Genomic DNA, 20,491 nt, shown 5'->3' with positions numbered 1-20,491 from the left:
AGATACCATAACCCTTTGAATACTTTAAAGAATGATAACAAAGCAAGTAATTCTCTGTTTAAAACTAGTTAAGATGCAACACTGTTGTTCTGAATCTAGATGAACAAATGAAAGCCAAAGATAAGTTGCAGTTTACAGTTTGAAGTTATTTAGCCTTTTCTTTTTCTTAAAATCAACCTTAAATGAAATGTTTAACTCTATTTAAATCTGTGACACTATCCATCACAATTTTATAGTTGGACACATAATAATGTATAATCTCAGCTTGCTGTCTACTTGTAAAAATGGGAATAGACTTCAAGAAATAAGCAATTTCCCAACAGAAAATTGGAAATTCTGCCAACCAATTCCAGGTGACCTGCCATCAATCAGTGTTAAATTCTCCCCAGCTATTGCTGAAGGGTATTGCCATTACTGACGGGCTTCACCTGGTGACTAATGGTATATAACAAATACATTCAAGAACTATAGAAATCCTAAGAATTTGTAATTGTCAGTTAACTTCCAGCAAAGACCTTTTCAGGCAATTTAGAAAGAGAGATTACTATAACTATTACCATGAAACTACTCATGTTTATTATAATGTTGCTTTAAAAACAAACAAACAAACAACAACAAAAACAAACAGAATGACTCGATGCCATGAAACTAAATTAAATCAGATTGCAAAACACTTCTTTGTCGCAGAACACTGTAGCGTAGATCTACTTTGCAATATGCACTGAATATGTACTAATGTGACAATTACTCTAAACCTGGATTAAAATTCAAGTTTCTAGAAAAACTGTGATTAATAATTATGATTAACGTCTGAAGTGTCTTGTTCCAGGGTAACAGTTTCCTTCATTTGCCTGAGTACATATTTAAAATTAAACATCCACTGCTTTTGTTAGCCAGGTAAAGTCAACTTATCTATGAATTACTTTACAGGTGAGAAACGTACTACAGACAAGAAATCTTGACTGTGTTCAACCAGTACCAGAGAAATACACAGAAATGATGATGGATTTGTTACATGGAATTTCCAAGACACTGAAATAGGGTTTTCACAATGTTCAAAACCAAAATTGTTGAGATTTAAAGCCCTTTGTGAAGTACAGAAACCTGAAGTTCCACTGAACTTTCAGAATAAAAAAATAAATAACATGCAGTGGAAAGTATTGCTGGGACCATCCTGGAATCCAATCAGATCAGAAGTCTCTCATCCCCATAAGAGCCCTTTCAAAGTCACTAATCTGGAGTTCAAAGACCCACACGACTGTGGTTCTCAATGAGGCTGTACACACAGATCCAATGGAATAATTCTGCTTGCCTGATTTCTATGGGGCAACTCACAGAGTAAAGAAAAGCATGTACATAAATATTAAAAGGACATAAATTTCTACACCCACAACAGAATGGGTAATTAATAATATGTTAGAGAAATAAGAGGTAACAGTACCAGAAAATGTCTGTTTTTTTCTAACTAAACCAGCTTCTTGCTGTAGTTCGCTAGGAAAATAAGTCTGGGTTTCTCAGACAGGTACATTTCAATTCATGGTGAAAAGCTCTATTACAGTTGTAACATAGGACACTGGGCCTCTCCCCAAAATAAAGTAAATCATCAACAATAAATAATATAATTCAAATATTTATATGCATTCAGTATCTGCTTTGTACAAAAAGGTAGAAGATGAAGGCAGAAAAGTGAGGTGAACAAAAAAAACCAGAATCTTTAATTCAATAATAATGTTCAAAATATGAACCTTTCTGATGCCCTTTCCATAAGGCCCACAAAATGTAGACAGAAGCAGTCCCTACAGGACAGAGAGACCTGTTTTTTCTCTGTATGTGTGTATCTGAGGAGATTTCATCGCATATGGTACTGACGGCTTAGGGGTTCTGCTTTGGTTCATAACTCATTCTATGTTGCCTTCTTACCCCTTGACCAGACAACAGTGACAATAGCTGAACACTTGCCTTCCCAGAATTACCGATAAGAATAGAAATCTTCCCCTCAAGCAGAGGAAGATCCTTTTACTTTCAAAAGATATCACCTGACTTATTTAGGCAGGGCTTGCTTACTGTTAAGCACATTCAATGCAGCAAAGTAAATTTTTATAAAAGCTGCCAGTTTCTCAACAAATATGTCTTGGTATGACAGACACAAAAGGTATGATGCACCTTTTTTTCTCTAACAAATGTGCATTAGATTCAGACAGTTCACTGCCAGTCTTGGTTCCAGTGAGGGAAATACTAAGAGTGGGTATTGTTTATGAATACAGGACTGAAGAAATGTTAAGGTCTTCATTCCTCAAAGTCAGCATTTCATAAAATCCTGTGTATAATCAGATCATCTTTGCAGTGTTTAGCTTTCTCACTGCATCCCTATGTCAGAGGTGTTACTTAGAGCCATTTTACAGATGAATTTTAAAACGGAGAGGCACTAAGTGGAAAAAGAATTAGTATCAAAGAGTGGGATTCAGTCCCTTTGACATGCTGAGAAATGATACATACGTCCCATTCTCTCCATAGCTTACTGTGCTCTCTCTGAGCACTTAACATCCTTTGTAAAAGAAATCGGCTTAGATTTTCAAAGTAGAGACTTAAAATATCCTTAAATACTTAATGACAGATTGAAAGATTAAGGAATAAAAGTAGAAATATATTGAACAAAATAGCATCTAAGATACTAATTTAATTATCAAGTCTCCTTTAAGAGTTCAGTAACTGATGTGTAGTAGCATGGACTTAATTTCTCCCTTCAAGTTCAGAACAGAGAGGAAGCAGATGACACGATCTTCTATTATTTTTCAGATATGTATCAGTGAACACAGCATTGCTGTATTTCATAGAACAATGATTCTTCAAGTTTGGTATCTTGTCTCAAGACATGTTTTCTGAGAGTATAGTCACTAATGGAACCCATTGAAAGACTTCAAACTGAACATATATTAGATTAAAAATCAGATTGTCCTTTGAAATCACATTTTCTAGAATAATTGCTCTTTTCAATTTTTTTTGAAGACAATTTAAAATTATTTTAACTTGCTGAGTTAGACCCCAGCCTATTAGATACTAGCTGAATGCTTCCCAGTGCTTAGAGAAGCATCCTTTAATATTTTCACTCTGTTCAGTAACTGCCCATAACATACACTGGTATTCACTGAGTCACTGATGCTTCCAAATGACTTTTTGTAAAACTTGGGCTCTGGTAATCTAGATTGCTTTAAAGTAGATTAAATGCAAGCATTTCTCTGTACTTTTTTTTTTTTTTTTAAAGTATGAACACATTTTAAAACATTGAAATTTTCAAAACTCTTGAATTCTGACCACAGAAGTTCCACAAGGAAAGGATGAACCCTCAGTCAGTATAACCTGGGTAAATTCCACTGATTACACAGGAAGAGAGAGTGTAAACCAGCCAATTTTTAAATAGTTTTAAAAAGAGCTGTAAGTAACATATCTGTATGTAATAAATTATAAGCAGGAGATAACCCTAAAAAAGGCCTTTCTTCTTACAAATAGTTGTACTAAATTCAGCTCAGAACAGCTCAGAAAAATGCATTCCACTGAGCAGGAATAAAAATAGGCCTGTACATGCTGACTTCTGAAAGAAGGAAAAATAAGTAGATACTTTCATAACACAGAGCATTTCTACTGTAATAAAAAGAGTTGCCCTAGAAATCCAAAGACATAGCATTGCTTGCGATGAATACTAATTAGAACTGCTCAAGCCTGGAAGTACGTGTCCACTTTCAGCTTTATGAACCTCTTACTAAGCCTGTCAGGCTTCTCAGGCCTGTCCCATATTGTTCACACATTGTGTACTAGCACCGCCATCTGTGACGCTTCACAGCCATGACACGCAGGAAGGAGAGAATGAGCATTACAGTTCACAAAGAAATACGTGCTATGGATTGTTTACAAAAATAAGCACATATAAAAAACTATGGGAAGTAAGTCTCCTTGCTCTTACAGTCACAGAAGGAAAGCTTTCTATCTGTCACATCTCATAGTAAATTGTTATGGAAATTATAGGAATATTTTAGCATTATATCATTATGCAGAATTATGCCATTTCTGTAACATCACAGAAGTTTCCTAACAACCTAAGGATACAATAAAGAGTTCAACTGAAATATTTTCCCAGAGTATGACACTAGGGAAATCTAGATTTCCTGGAGGGGTAAATTCTGACACCTGTACTGATGCTACAAGAAAACATACTTCATGAGTTATCTCACTGACTTAATAGACTTATTCATTGAAGAATTTCTAATAATGGTTTGGGACCTATAAGCAAGCCTCCACTTTAATATACGAAAGCTGTTTTCCAAATCCTTCCACAGCTAACAACTTCCTCATCAGAGAACAACACTGAAAAAAACTTGCAGCATTGGCAAGTTTGAAATAAGTGATTTTGTTGTCTTAAATACAAATACTGATGTATTTATGCACTGGGCAAGGAAGATATTCCTGTTCCTTGAAGAACACAGAAGAGCAAGACCACTAAAGTAGTTTTGATAAATGCTGTCACTCTCTAAGGAAATTTGTGAATTAGAATGCTATTAAATGGAACTACTTCATACCTTGTTTGAGTTTTCATTTCTCTGACAATGGAAACTGCTCTTGGGAAGATGCTAGGTGCTGGTCCCATGAGTATGTTAAGTGGCTCAACTATGTCCTTGTGAGTAGATTGAGGCAATGAAAGCCAGAGACCTTGCACTCTGGGCCTACTACTTCACTGGTAGTAAGCTTCTTCCATTAAAGCTGTAAGCTTTACTGCTGTAAGCAGTAAGCTTCTGCCATTAAAACAAACAAGCAAACAGCTCTATCATTCTTCATTACACATAGGAAATTCTGTGATTTGGTAACATTTCAAATATCACAAAATGCTTGAAAGTGCATATTCTAATCACAATTACATTTTGGGGGAACTTTGTGTTTTGGACATATCAGTAAATTTGGTCTAAATTTCTTCTCACATCCCTGCTATCAGTGTCACAGCAGTTTACTTTCAAACCGCTAAATCCAGACATGATTATATGAAGTTGTCTCATTTTCCCAACAGACTTCTCCTAATAAGAGGACAGCAGCAGCTAGTGGGCTGGGCATGTGGCACCTTCAGGATTCTGAACAGGTAACTGCAGTTGCAAGCAGGTGCAAAGAGTGGGACAGCACCTGTTTTGGACTGAATCTAGTAACATCCTTTACCAGGGACAACCCAATTTGGAAAGAATTATAAGAAAAGGACATATAGCCCTGATGCTAGAAGAGATATGGAAGAGAGTCAAGACAGCATGCAGTGAACAGCACTATTCTGATATTTAAATATCAGAGGTTTTAGGAGTTATTCATTCAAAAAATGAACAGAATAAGAGGTTAGAGAATTGAGAGGTGTTCTCTAACCCATAACAGCATGGCTTGCTTCATAATGGCCTCCACTGCAGTCTTTCATTAAGCCACTTTCTATTCTCCCCAAGTAGGAGCTGTAGAGTATTTTATAAAGTTGCATCTTTTAAAGTCCAGAAAATAATCAGTGAAGCAAGATGCATCTCCTTTAGAAAGAGGAATTAAACTCACCCCATGCTCCATGAAACCATCAAGCTCACGGCTGAGCAACACATTGTAGAGTTGAATATAATGAGGCTGCTGTATAATGTCACATTACAAAAAACTGCAACACTGAAAAAAACAAAGCCTACTGCATTCTGATAACACAGCTCCCTTTTCCCCCTATGAAAAAAGGTTCAGAAGAAAACTAGGAAATGGATTCAGGCATAGCAATCTCTTACAGTTCATGTTAATTAGCCAGTTTTTCAGTCAAAATATATGCAGTGAAAGACGCAACTGAGATTCTTTAGAGATTATCAGAAGTGAATTGTACATGCTGTTATAAACTGGTCTTTTTCACTGCAAATTATCACAACTCTAGAGAGCTAAATCATGGATATTTGATTGCTAAAATACTATTTTTAGAAGTGACGACTAATTAACTTTTCATTTGCAATTTCATTAGTTGAGTGCAACTCTTTAGCCTTGAAAGCTCAGTAAGAGAAATTCAACTTAACTTAAAGGTTAACATCAGATATGGATGTTGAGTCTGATTACTTATTTCTAATCCTCAATTTTGGGCATCCTTGATTATCACAAATTTGAACAGACTTAAAATTGTGAGGATGAACCAGGCCTTAGATGTTCTCCTGACCCTATATCGTCAGAAACACTTGGAGCCTTACCTTGAGAAAAATCATAAAAGGAGGCAATAAAAATCATTTGGTAAGCTAGTAGACTGCAATAAAAATGGAGAAGCAAAAGTAAATAATAGAACTCCTCTAGATGTCTAGATGTCTAGATATTACCCTGCTGGCAAGAGCCATTTTCCTGTGCAGAAATCACTTCCTCATCTGCAATTTATGTTTAGCAATATTTCTTCTCCTTTACTTGAAAATTGAAATTTTATTGTTTTAATATTTATATCCTTTCTTTTCAGGGATAAAAAAAAAAAAAAAAAAAAAGGAACAGCTAGAATATACCCATGCAGCACTGAAGAGGAAAGCTGGTTATCCCAAACCTGTATATCTGCTGTGCTTTCCTAGGACGATGGCACAGATACTGTCTTCCTACACTTAGGCTTCCTGGTACACCTAGAACATAGGTTGTTATTGATCTATATCCCATTTTATATCAGTTAAGAAGATACAGTCTGTTCAGGGTCTTAATAGGCACCAGGCTGTGGACTGTGAAAGGCAAGTGTTGATATGAATTTTTTAAGGGAGTTCTCATAATAAAGCACTACTAGTGACACAGATCTTCTAATCAGGCATTTAGTAATTTTGCTTTGCAGCTTGGAAAATGTCTTTCATTTAAATTCACCTCCTAGGAGCTGTGTGTCAGGCAATTATTCTCTACCAGAAGATTTCAAAGTCCAAGCAAATTAAATGGGCTCTGTTCTTAAAGTAATACTGCCCTCAAAGCATCATTACTGTTAAGAAATAGGAAATCTAAAGGCACAGAGGCATCTGTTGTGTTCTATGAATACAGGTGCAATTCCTATTAATGTTATTGGCAATCAGGTGTGCATATTTACAGATCTAATTCTCTGGATGAATAGCACAGCTGAATACTCACAATTCTGAAAGAACACCACTGAAAAGGAGAGCCGAGTTCAGTCTTCAAAACACCAAGACTTCTGAATTCAACTCAAAATATGATGGGGCCTATAGTGATATTGGTAGGTTCTCAATCTGCCCACAGATCAGCTAGGTAGAAATGAGTTTTGCTAGGAGTAGACTCATGATGAAGAACAATAGCCTTGCAAGACATGATATCAGTGAGCCTTAGTACTGGATAAATGTTTTTGTGAAATACAGTAAACCTCCATGTATTGGTACATTTAAGTCTTAGACTGCTTCCTCACTGAAATAGAAAGTAAATGGTTGATTTTCAAAAAAGCATACCAATATTTAAAGTCAGTTGGAACCACTGCCCAAAATACAGGCCATCTGGAAGCCTACAGAGGGGTATGTATATAAGTTTGGGGAATTATGGGGTGGCAATCTACTTCTGCAAAGAACCGCAGCCCACAGAGCAGCAAGCCTAAAAAAGAGGTGAAGACAAGTTTTTGACAAGTCAGGTACATTTTCAAAGTGTTGCACAAGAAATGAGGCACAGAAGTCCTTTAAAACAGAACAGATTCTACAGACAGATTTTCTGAAATCCTTGAATTGGAAATTGTCCTCCAAAGTACCTTCTTTAGTAATATCTTTCTACTTAAAGTGTCTAAAGAAGACAATGTCCAGGTTTACTTGAGAGACTATAGAATTCCTAGGCCAGTTACTGGTAAAACAGATCTCCGGCAACTGAAAGCTGGCAACAGAAATCCAGCTTCTAATCCTGTGCAATGTTACTAAAACACTCCTTAAAAATGACATTTCCTCTGATCCCATAAAGATCCACTGCCATAGTCAGACATGCTTTAAACACTGTAACACTGGGTTACTGTCATCCTTTCTTGGATAGGTTCACAAAAGCAATATGCTTGCTGCATTTCCTGCTGAGAACACACAAGTTGTTGGTTGTTACACTTCAGTAAATCTCTTCCATTTATTTCCTTGTTATTTCTATGCCCATTCTGTATGTATAGTCAATAATGGCATAATCTAGATTGTATGATACTGCAGTCACTGTTATTATGAAAACCTATGATTGGTTAGACAGAGTGTAACAGTTTGGGCTGAATAATTTTTTTCTTCACTGATTGTTTTCTGGAGAGCATAATTTTTCTATTTTAACAATTGGTTGCATTCTCAACAAAAAGTGTACAAATAATTGGGAATAGTCCGTTTACCAGTATTATCTGACCATCCGGTCATAATCTTTGGATTACCTGTTTCCAGCTTAACTAGCTAGTTCAGCTCCACTCACTAGCACTGTTTATACTTTAATGTCATTATACTGAAAAAAGATAAAAAAACAGACAAACATGAAGGTACCTAAACACTACTTCCATGGGACACTTAAGATAACATTTGCAAAAGCACCTCAATGATCAGTAATTTAGAAAATATAATCTGAGAAAAGGCTGCAAGAGGGATTAAGTCTAGAGAAAAAGGGCATGAAGGACGGCAATACAGTTACTGCCTTCAAAAACATGAAGAAACATATCACAAGGAACACCCTATTCTCCACATCCACTAAGAATAGTACAATAAAAAATGCCCTTAAATTACATCAAAATAAATAACTAGAACTAAGGAAAATACCATTCTGACAAAAAGGGCTGGTAAAGTACTAGAATGAATCAGATGGCCGTAAGTGCAGGCTTCAGCATCGCAAATTTAAGAATACATTGGGTCTATCATTAAGAGTTGTTAAACAGAGTTGATCCTACCTCGGGATGGGGGAATGCATCTGATGACCGCTTCAGCCTCCTTCTATACCTATTTTCTATGATGTTGCTGTTTCCCACTATACCCACAAGTACCGAAGTTCCCAAGCTCCAGATTTCCAAAGATATGGAGGCATGTGTAGGGCAGAATATTGTAAGGGAGGTCAACTGGCACTAAGGAAACTCTTTGTACTTACTGGCACTTATCACCTTTCAAAACCATCTAGAAGAATCTAGATCACTTTTAAAAGCAGACTCCCCAGTAGCAGTAGGCTAAGTAGTATTGAAAACTGTATTCCAAGTAGCTGTTCCACGTGTACACAAAAAAGCGTCTAACGATAGTACTTGGTACTGTCATAGCACTAGGTACTGTCCTAACTACAGGAGAGGTCAAACTGAGCTGAATAGAACTGTTCATATTCTTTAAGTTAACAGCAATAGGAACACTTCATTAAATGGGCCGCTTACTGCCAGAATTTTATCCAGAATGAAAGCAATTCCAGCCTTGAATACCTGTACTGTGTTTTTCTGTCTTCCCTGCTTTCAAAAAAAAAAAAAAGTCAGCAAAAGATACCATACTGCTTAATATAAGCAAATAGATTCAAATAACCTGCCCAAATATTTTCTGAAAGTACCTTCTTTGTGCAGCATGCCAGAATAAGCTCCTGAGCATATCTTTTCTAAAGGATATTATACCTTATGAATTTATGTTAACTACTGTTAGAGACTAGCATGAAAATTCTGCAGGGCGGGTTATCTGCCTATCATACTCTCACAGCAGCTACTGTCAGAGACTAGGTACTGGATTAGCTAGATTTTGGGTCAGATGGAAGTTTTTATGCTCCTGAATAATCCTACAGTAGTTTTGCATCATGGAGATCCTAACATGCCCTCACAATATGCTGTGTAGTTCACCTATTTCAAGTCAGTAAAATATCAAGTACTCAGTTACTGCTTCCAATTATATCTCTTCTTAAAACCAACTCTTTCCACTCATTTTCCATTCTTCTTGGTCTTTCTTTCATTACTTTATTTACAAACAGAAAATAAACCATTCATTGTTATTGAATGAAACACCTATATGCACAGTGACATTGCAGCAGTATCTGTAACTGATTTAGAGATACTTAATATATTTCACTGTGTGCAATGCTGAGCAGCCTTGACATTTAGATATTAGTGTAATGCAAATAAATTGTAATATATAATTATGATTAAAATTGAAACACCAGACAGTGCATTATACAAATGTAAAAAGAAAAGGTGGTTTAGGTAGGAAGCAAGGACACAGGAAAATCCGTCAGAAGTCAAAGATAGGTGTACTTAAAGCCATAAAATTACCTTGTGTCAAAACTAATTGAGGGAAGCAGCTTGTCGCTAATGCAATTGTGCTTTAATAATCGAGATGGCATCTACATAAGCCTGTGAGAAAGGCAACTTTAAAAGACAAATGAAAACTTTCGAAGACATCAGGTTTATTCTCTCAGCTATTTGTGTTGTGCATCAAGCTGAAATAATTGGACATTTCATTTCAAAACATTCAGTTTCTGCTTGAGTGGGTAGGAGGACCTCCTACAGTTCAGGGTAACCCACAGTCTGTTCTGGGGACCTTCAAAATTCACCAGGTGGTCCCCTGAGAAACATCCCATGTCATCTGATCTCCTAGCTCTGTTCTACTCCAAATTTATACAGTTTGACAAGGTTGTCAATGTGAAAGCCATTTAGATGTTGTCTTGTTTTGCATTTCCTACTCTAAAATGTTCCAGAAATTAATCCACTATCTATGAAGAGAGAATTGGACTCAGAATTGGTCAGGACTTCATTTTGACTTTTATTATGGGCTTATCAAGTAAAAAGGATTGGAATGAAGAAGAATAAAATATTTTCTTTCTCCACCCTCCACCTAGTCTGAATGACAGTCCTTCTGAGGTCAGTATTGCTTAAGCCTGTAAAATGAAAGTGCTACGACTCACAATCAAATAACCTTCAGGCACCTTATTAAATTTCATTCAATTCCATACAAAATCTTAAGGGACCATTGCTATCTTCCAATTTAGACAAAGATTAAATAAAAGCTGATCAAAGATTTATAGAATTCTAAAGTGATACTAAACACAATATGCTATGCCTGGAAAGCTTTCTGTGTTACAATGCAGTTAGAAGTGGCCTGCTTTAATGGTTTTATTTAAGTACCGCTTTTCACTGGAGGAAAAAAATTAGCAGTTTACAACCACCTCACATCATTAGAATTTTATAATTCATAGTCTAAATCAAGTTTACACTGACACTAGGATTCATATTGTTGGCCAGATAGAATAAAAAAAACATTAATGTCAACAAAAGAAACAACATTACTTTTCTTATTTTTCTAATTCAGAAAAAAAGCCAAAGTTTCACTTGCGGTGGGTTTCCAGACTAGCAATTTTCAGCCCATCTACTATCAAAGAAACGTACAGGTAAGCTAAGAAGGTCTCCTAAGTGCAGGTTAAGTAGCTATAGTAGTTACTAGACTGCCTATTTTCACCAGTATAATATACTTGGGTTCTATTCATCCCTGGTAATAAACTATAAGCAATCAGTACTGTACTGTATTAAAAACATTAACAGGACATAAGTGGAAGATAACGAAGCAATGAGAACAGTAAGGATCATTAGCATGATGAACTTGCTTCATTTTTTTTTTCTTGCTGCTGAAGGAAAGGAACTCCTAGGGAGACTAAGAAGCAGAAGAGACTGTCTTACACATTTAAAGAGAAAGCTCTTAAAACTTTGTTTTCAAGGCAAGCAGATTCATTACAAGCTGTGCTTTATAAAGGGTTGCAGTTTTCATTTACAACAGAAAGAAAGATTCTACACATCTAAAAGAAAGATTTCAGCCTAAGGCTTAGGAAGAAATTTATGACTCTAAACATAAATTCAGAATTCTTTGTGGCAGGATCTCCTGAGAGTCAATATACAATTATAGCAGACATACTGATTTCTGAAAAGGTTTTGATGATATATAACACAGAGAATATTTTTGCAGTTTTATATATATGGTCTACTTTCTTCTATCAGGGCTCTCTGCAACCTTGTTTGAATACCCTTCAGATCCACCCTAGAAATGTGGATCTATGTTTATTGAAAAACTAAACACAGGACTAAGACACAAAGCTCAGATCCTTCTAAAACTTCATGACATTGGTGCAGCCACACTGGCCTCAGACTGATGTGAAAGCAAAGGCAAAATCTGCAGTGCAAATGCCAAACAACAGTACTTGCAAATCCTACAAGTTGTGGTATTTCAAAATCACTTTCAGAGCCTCAAAAGAATATAAAGCAAGATATCAACCAAGACAACTTACTGTTAGCAGTCCATGTAGTTTCCTGTATTCATAGATTTTTAAATGGCATAAAATAATGAGTACTGTCAATGACAGTGTTTGTACTTGTAGTTCGTATATGAGGTTATACTGTTGTCTAAACACCATAAACCTAAAATGGGCTCCTATGAATGCAATTCATAAATGCCAGCCACAAGGGAAAACACAATAAAGTGGTTTACAATAAGTATGTTTACATTTTACTAACAATTTCAAACTGAGAACTTTTCACCTCTACTCAGTAACATCACGGACAATTAAGTCAATTAAGCCCTTTTGTCATGCACTTTAAAAGGAAGACACAAATTAAACTGAAATGCAAAAAAATCAGTGCCTGCTGATCACAACTTCAGTGACTGGTATGACTAATTCCTTTTGATACTACTCAAAATACATGACTTAAGATGAATTCTGAAGGGGCAAGGCAACTGTATACAGAAATGTATTAAACATCAGTTAACAGGCTTTCTCGTATATCATCTCAAACAGTCACATTGGTTGCTGCTTTGTGATTAGCAGAGATCAAGATTCAAGATCAGCAGACTAAAAAGTGATTAGCAAAAATGAATGGAAGTGAAAACACATTGCATGTCTCTCATTTATCTGAAGATAAGCCAAAGATTTCTTTCCATCCTCCACTTAACACAGGATCTTCTCCCTAACATGAAACATGTGAATTTTAAGTAATTCTGAAACATAGTAATTTCCAACTGTCAGAGCCACACAAACCTCTCTATGAGCCTCTCCAATGGGATTTGTGTCTGAGGAAGGAACTCCATCTGAATTCAGTACACTGGGGTAGCTTAATATTCCTTTTTAGGAACACCTTCAAGGAAACAGAGAGAAATAAAAATGAGACAAAAATTGGGAAATCCCATTTTACAACTTGTTAAGAACCATCTTAAAAGCCAGAAGCAAAATAAAATAAAATAAAATAAAATAAAAAAAGACGACAACCAAACTCTCACAAAAAGCAGGACATATACAAGGTGGAAATCTCTCTTCTGGGCAATGAGGAATGAAGTTCTGTCTGGGCCTGACACAGGCAGTGCTTTATCTTATCATCATTTTTTGTCTGTGAAAAAAATTAAACAGGAAAATTCCTAAATTTTGCCTTCTACTGTCTCTTGGCCTCAGGCAAAATGAGGATTGTTACTGCCTAAAACAAGGAGACAAAGGTACAGAAATTCCCATTTATAATACAGAAAAGAAAAGCTTATCCTTAATCCAGCACTTAGTAGCCAATATATGATATATAGAGAAAAAGCCTACTTCCCTTTTTCAGTTGGCATCCTTCCTAAGAAAGCTGACCCTCCTATACCTTAGTTCCACCGATCATGTTTCTTGCATATTCTTTTATAACATACATAACAGTATTTGGATGGGGTAAGTTGTAGAGGAAGGACCAGGGATACAACAGTAAAGGCAGATGATTTTGACTTTGGCCTAATTCAGAGGCAATATATAATGCATTTGCTATCAGCTATATCTCTGGTCATGAACCCTTCTGTTCTCTTACTGTTATTAGTGCTCCTCCTTTCAAAGAAATGCCATTTTACCACATGATTTCCTAGTTCCTTCCTTGGCTCCAGACACAGCATTCAGCAAAGCCATACCTTGAAGCCTTTACGTATTTTTCAAGTTTAACCCTATTACACAGACCTTAATCTGACTTTCTGGAACATTCAAATGGCAGTGCTGGGAATCTACTGAGGCGGGCCAAATCAGTCCGAAAATAGACTCGTTGGTCTAATAAATGGACAGGCAGGATTAATCACAGTTAAATAGTAGGGGTCAAACTCTGATGGAGCAATCTTTCCTTCTTCATCAACAATGCCCACTATTAGATGTGCATATACCTTGAAATTAAGTCAATGGAACCTACGTGGAAAACTTGGTATTAACTCTTTAGTCAAATTAATAGCTTAACACCCCATGAAATCATCTGTGTTCTCAACCTGTGCTGTCTCATGGCTACTGGATTTCTGAACCCACACAAACTACTTCTATTTCTCTTCAATTTAAGAATATAAGAAAGAAGTATTTCCTAATTTTTATGCTGATTTTGTATTTAGAATTAAAATTGTCAGAAAAAAATCTGAACTAGAAATTAAGGTGTATAAACAACACATTCATGTCTATTAGGAAAATAAATTTAATTCTGAAACTCATATACAACAATGCATTTGAAAAAAGGCTTATACATAAAACAATTGTTTTGTGATTTTTCTGTCCAAAGCTACCTGAAGGATGAAAGCTATAGTGTAGAAAGTATATGATGCGTTTCTAAGTAACTTTTGACCAACCAGACAGAAGCTATTGCACTGCTTTAAAAGAATAGCAAATGCACTGGAGTCAAAAGCCTCTTAAACATACTGACATTTCTTTCTTGCTTTCTTGTTTGAAAGCAAAGTTGAGTATTTGTTCATTTAGCTATTTATAATCAGCAAAACGAGCTGTAGCGACATTTTACTTTCTGTAAAATCCAAGCAGTTGCATTTTGAAAAGAGACTCCCAAATTTTCTGAAAGCCATTTTGAAATCTGCGAAGGGACCTGCTTTCCAACAAATGCTGAGTACTAGACATGACTGAGCTATTTTGTTTCTTTTTCTTAAAAGCTTAGCCTTATAGGATAGCTTAGCAATTATTTTCAAATGAAACTTCTATTCTCTATTTTGCTTCATACATATAATCTTGTATCAGTATTTCTGCACTTGTGGTTCTTCCTCCAAATGAAAGTCCTGCTTTCTGAATGCAAATGAAACTTTTGAATCCCTATTGACAAAGTAAAAGCTTACGTACAACGTCAAAAATTCCAAAAAAAACAAAGAATGTTTAATAGAAAACAGCATCTATAAAGGACAAAGAAGCCAAGACAGTCTCTTGGTAGCTAAAATATGTGACAGACCCATGGGCAGCTTCAAAGCTGCTATGATGATTCATCTGCCAAGCAGCCAGCTGCTCCTGCTAGACAATCTTTTTTTTTGTGATTTGGCATCCAGGTCTTGTGCTTGCCATTCAAAAGCAACAGAAGGAGTCACAGGATATAGAACAGTTGCTACACCTTCATATAACATCTGTAAAAATCCTTGTGGAGGTAGTGGTTGCTGCAGGAAGAGATTTTTTTTTTTTTTTCTAAAATGCTGATGCAGTCGTTTGTAGTGGGGAAACCCAAAATGGAGAATAATTATATCATAAAAGCTCCTTTGTCCTCTTAATACAGTATCATGGGGCTGGGAAAAGCTCCCATGGCATAAAGAAGTACTCTTCACAATTTTGAAAGCAACTAAAGTACCAAAGATTGGATGGCCCAGCAAAGGTCACAAAGAGTGCCTGCAAGACTAAGGATTCAAGTATGTCTCCCCAGAAGCAAGCCTAACATGGTACCTGCTAAATCATCCCTTCTTCCTTAAAAAGAGTAGGTAACTTCTAAGCATAACGTGAGGTTTGCCATGCAGTAATAAAACCATTACAACTGAGCTAACCTATAGCTGCACAGAATCTCCTCTCAAAAGCCTTTCACAGTTTTAATGAAGAATCATGTATTTCCTAGATATTATATTTTATGCCATTCTATACAGTATTAAAGCAAATCCGTAATTTTCTATTACATTCTCTACAATTCACACGATTCTCCTCTATCAAGCCTTAAAGAATTTTACAATAACAGTAAGCTTGATTTGATTGCTTACCTCTCTAATTGATTTCAGGCTTATATATTATTTCTTATTTTCATGTGTTCCTTGGAAGTGAATAAATTGCTTTTTATTCCCTGTAAACTTATGAGCAGCAGGAACCATCATGATGGAAACATTTGGCGTTGATGCTGCAGCATGGATAGCCAGGCTTAAAAGCTCACAGAGCAGTCATTGCAACGTCTCAGTTTCATTTCCAGCCAGGTTCGTTCCCTGGCAAGTAGCAAAGAGGTGAACAGAACAGCACCTACTCCCTCTTGCAGCTGCTTCTATCTGAGCAATCACTTCATATACATTCACTGAGCTAGTTTCTGTGTCTAGAGGGCAGCCTGGCATCAGTTTCTTTGAATCATTCATAGAATATATCATACCCAGGAATATGGCAACATTTAAACAAGACAGATGATTAAAAGATAGCGAGAACCATGCATTATGGATTAAAGTGTGGAATGAAAAGTTTGGGGAACATTAGTGTTCCAGAAATATCAACTATAAACCCATGTAAAATATTGAAAATTATCACATTTAATGACATTCTATGTTCTTTCCATGGAAAATTGAAAAGCATAGTAGGGAAACTTATCACAGTTTTAGGAAAAAATTGTAAATTTAGAATACTTTCTCAGGATTTTCTGAAAAAAAAAAAAAAGTCCATAATCACACATAAGGAATGGAGGAGTTATAAAAGCTAACATTTGGTCTTAATATAGTCTTATCGTATTGCAGTAATTCATAGGAACAACAACCAAGGATCTTCATTTTATACGAAGCTGCATAAGGATCTAAAGAAAATATAAAGAAAACACGAGAAGAAAGATGACAAATACACTGAATGAAATACACTGACATGTTCATTGACTTCATTATGCCACCTGTGGATTCCATCAAAAAATGAAGGCAAACTGAAATTTATTAGTCTTCTAAAATAATATGCACTGCAAATATTTCTTCTAATAGATGACTGGTTAGATATTCCAGCAGTTGTGGAAATATTGTAACGTGCAGAAGAAAGAAGACAATATGCTAACCTAAGTCAACAATCAGAATGTAAGCTTTGTTTACAAAGAGAGGGAAATGCTGTACTTACAATACCCAAACTTAGCAATCTACCACCATGACCAGAGGATTTCACTGGAAAACAGAGACAAGACATCACCTGGGAGGCAGACAGCCCTGACCAGCTGGGTTGTGCAGGCTGCTAGGTCTTCAAATTACCTTACGTCAACTCTGTAAGATGCCATTTAGAAGGTAAATCCTTTGAGCTGTCATCTCAGTTGCTATAGCCAAAACAAATCTCAAAAGAAGTACCGCTACGGTGGACGTTTCCCTACTGTTGAATCTGCCTTAGCTACTCAGCTAAAAGATGTGTTTAAAAAAATGAGACACCTGGCATATTTCAAGCTTGCATTACCTCATTGCCAGAGAGGACAGACAAAAGAAACCCTGAAATATTTGCATTTCACAAGTACATTGTGTTATTAGTACAAAATAAGATGCTGCAGCCTAAGATACACTTCTAAAGCAAGATAAGACATAGAAATATGATCAAAAGTAGCAGAGAACAGGAAACAGGTAAAACAACAGGCCAAATTAAGTAAAGAGGAATTGAAGACCAGCGTAACAAACAAAAGGGATTCCATTCTTGTATTGTAGCATTTTTCTACTCCTTAGGAGTTTTGCTATGCAGTTTGAATGAAATGACAGAGACCAACAGACAAGGTGCTGTGCATTTAAGCCATGGATATGTATGCATATTGCAGTAATGAGGATGCCTGGTGAATCTATTTGTGTTCTGAGGCCTGAATTTATGGGAAGTTGTTACATTCACTGAAATCACGAAGGGGAAGTAGTAGTAAAAATTGCTACACCTGCAACAAAAAGTTTGCAAGCAGGGCAAATAAGCCCCTCTGGAAGTTACTCAGATTAAGTGGCTCTCATTTTGGGGAGTAACTATTTGTTAACAAATAAAAACTTTATTGTTATGACTACACTAGTTTGCTGTTTTGCGTCTTGCAAATTTCCTGATCTCTTTTGACTTTCAGTTCTGAAATACACAGTGTCAGGAACTAAAATGATTAAACGGTGCAATCTGTTTATTCAGATCATATGCTGCAAAGGATCTGATCTCTTGTATCTACTGTAAAGTGATTCCAACAAACCCACTAAGCAAAAAGTGAGCTCCCAGATAAAGGAAGCAAATCCCTACCTTCTCTTGACACCTGTATGCAGCCTCAACTCTCCATTGATAAACTGCCATATAAAAACTTACTTGTCTAATTATCGTTGGCATTTAAGCTATATCCAACATAAAGGCAGGTGAATTCTTAAAAGCACTGCATTTTGACACTTACAACCCCTGGGTTGTACTTCAAAAAACTCTGCAGTTCAACAGGACTCTGATACATATGTGCATGGGTAACAAAAGAAATTTGCCCAAGACACACCTTTACCTCAGCCTCTGACTTCATAGTCTGTTTCCCAAGAGCTTCCATCAGTATAATTATGTTCACATTACTTCATGGAGCTAAGCCTGTTTATACCAGCTAAAGATCTGGTGCAATTTGCCTATGTAGCTTCACATTTTATCCATCTTTTGGGATACATGACAAATATAGATTCCCTACATGAGAAAAAGTATATACAATCCAATCCACCAACACTGTCAATACTGGCTACAGCTTACTAATTAGCTTGAGAAAACTGAATGAGCTAATTAGCAGGGCACACAATGGAATATCATTAGTCAGTCAATCAATGCTGGTTTCCGCTAAGTGAATGAGCAATTCCCACACGTTCTGGGTCACTGTCAACCTCTCGAGTTTTCCATTGTACTACCTTGCTGTCTCGCCAAATCTCAAAGTGAAATCACTAACAGAATGACCTGGTTCAGCTTACTACTTGTACTCCCATAGACCACCAGCATTACATTCTGGGAATGCTGAAACTGCATCAGTTGCTTCAGACTGGTTTCTGTTCCCTTCACTCAGAATAGCGTATGAGACCTTAATTTTTCCAAGTCCCAAGAGACCACAACAGTTATTTTGACAACTATTGACAAAACAGTTGTTTTGACAACTATCTCTATTGAGGGAACACTCACAGCCATAAAAAACCCTGCCAAAGGCACAAGCAGCCCAAGGAAACTGCTTAAAGTGGTGTCTGATTTTTGCTGAATGGCAGAGCCCCAAGACATTTTGAATGTGGTACATTTTAGTATATTGAAATTAGGCTTACTTTTCCTACTTAACTTTCTTGTATTCCTCCAAGTCTGCTGACCCCCAGCATGCTGCCAGACCATAGGCTGCAAACCATTCTGTAGGTATGTAACACTAGAAAGATATCAAGTTTTAATAGAGTAGGCAACCCCCAATAAATACGTTCAAATATGCTTTCACTACTACTTTCACTGCCCAAACGTCAGCTTATTTCCCTTAGTTCTCAAAGCCTTACAGCTCTCTAAAGGCTCTGATAGCTAGAAGTGTAAACACTGACATTCAGTTGTGGCCTTTGTGTTTTCACTGATAGCATGTAATTGTTTATGGTAACCTTTTAATACTAGAATAGCAAGAAACATTCTGCCAAAGACAAGGGAGAAAGATAAAATGCTTATGAGTCTTGTCATTCTCTGACTGTAGAGTCTTCCTCATACAAGTATTTTATTTTGATTAATATTAATCCGTAATGCCCACGCCAAGCACATCTCCTGTTACATGTGATTTGGACATCACAAGTAGTATTTTGGAAAGGAATCATTTCTATTAGTTTAGATAACATCAGCAAATTCAGAATGACTGATCCATACAAATACTGGCTGGAACAAGAGTGCATGATGAAGAATCTCTTATTGATTAGTAGATTTGCTCTTGTGTATGGTATTTCATAACATCCTTAAACAAACCTTCTCTAAAAGATTCCAGCAAGATTTAAAGAAATTCTTGATTCTGATGTATAGGCTGTCAAGCTAGGTTAGACATACAATGTTTTTAACCATCAGCTGGACCTTACATTCTCATTTCTGAAATATAAGTCCAAATATGCAATTACAAAAGCCACATGTACACCTAGCAAAATGATATATTTGCTATGAAAGCATTAGCACACTATGAAAAAATGCTGTTACCACTATATGAGGTGACCCTTTCTGAAAGGGTGTGCGTTCTTTGTAGCTAGCTTGTCACAGATCATGTCTTTGTGAGCTATAGCAGAGATGTATGTATCTCTGCAACAAATACAAATGTTGGAAGTCATCTTAAATGCACTTTCTAACTTCATGCCTTGTTCTGTCTGCCATTTCAAAATTTCCTCTTTAATATGGAAATGAATTGAAGCACCAAGAAAGCCAAAGAGAAAAAGCCTGAGATGCAAGACTTCTCCTCCTTTGAGCCCAACGAAATAAGGTAAATGACAATGTGAATCAGTGGAGGTGGGAAGACAGCAATAAAACATGTTTATATGAACTTTGCATAAAATACAAATCAGGTTTCATTCAGACATTCAGTTTTTCCAAGTTATTCCATCTCCAGGACATCCCTCAAGACCATTTTTCCCACAATGTTGTGTAC

The 20,491-nt window shown here is 36.3% G+C and overlaps 1 protein-coding gene across 11 annotated transcripts in view; it reads right to left on the bottom strand.

Moving 5' to 3' along the window:
• Positions 1–20,491, bottom strand: part of LOC310905284 (uncharacterized protein) — a 289,193-nt gene that overhangs the window by 144,863 nt on the left and 123,839 nt on the right. For 6 of the 11 annotated variants that reach the window (XR_014588894.1, XR_014588895.1, XR_014588896.1 and 3 more), the window contains 2 exons: positions 12,964–13,060; positions 12,217–12,892 (listed from right to left, as the gene is read on the bottom strand). Coding sequence is in view for 1 of the 11 variants with exons in the window: in XM_083851367.1 (XP_083707493.1) it covers positions 12,964–13,013 (50 nt within the window). In the remaining 10 variants the exon portion in view is untranslated. Of the gene's footprint in view, positions 1–6,593; positions 10,819–12,216; positions 12,893–12,963; positions 13,061–20,491 lie in introns of those variants that run through there. The other 5 variants (XR_014588897.1, XR_014588898.1, XR_014588899.1 and 2 more) reach the window with 2 other exon arrangements.

The sequence above is a fragment of the Anser anser genome (genome assembly GCF_964211835.1).
Source record: "Anser anser genome assembly, chromosome: 11".
Classification (NCBI taxonomy): Eukaryota; Metazoa; Chordata; class Aves; order Anseriformes; family Anatidae; genus Anser; species Anser anser.
This window is presented reverse-complemented; position numbering and strand designations above follow the sequence as displayed.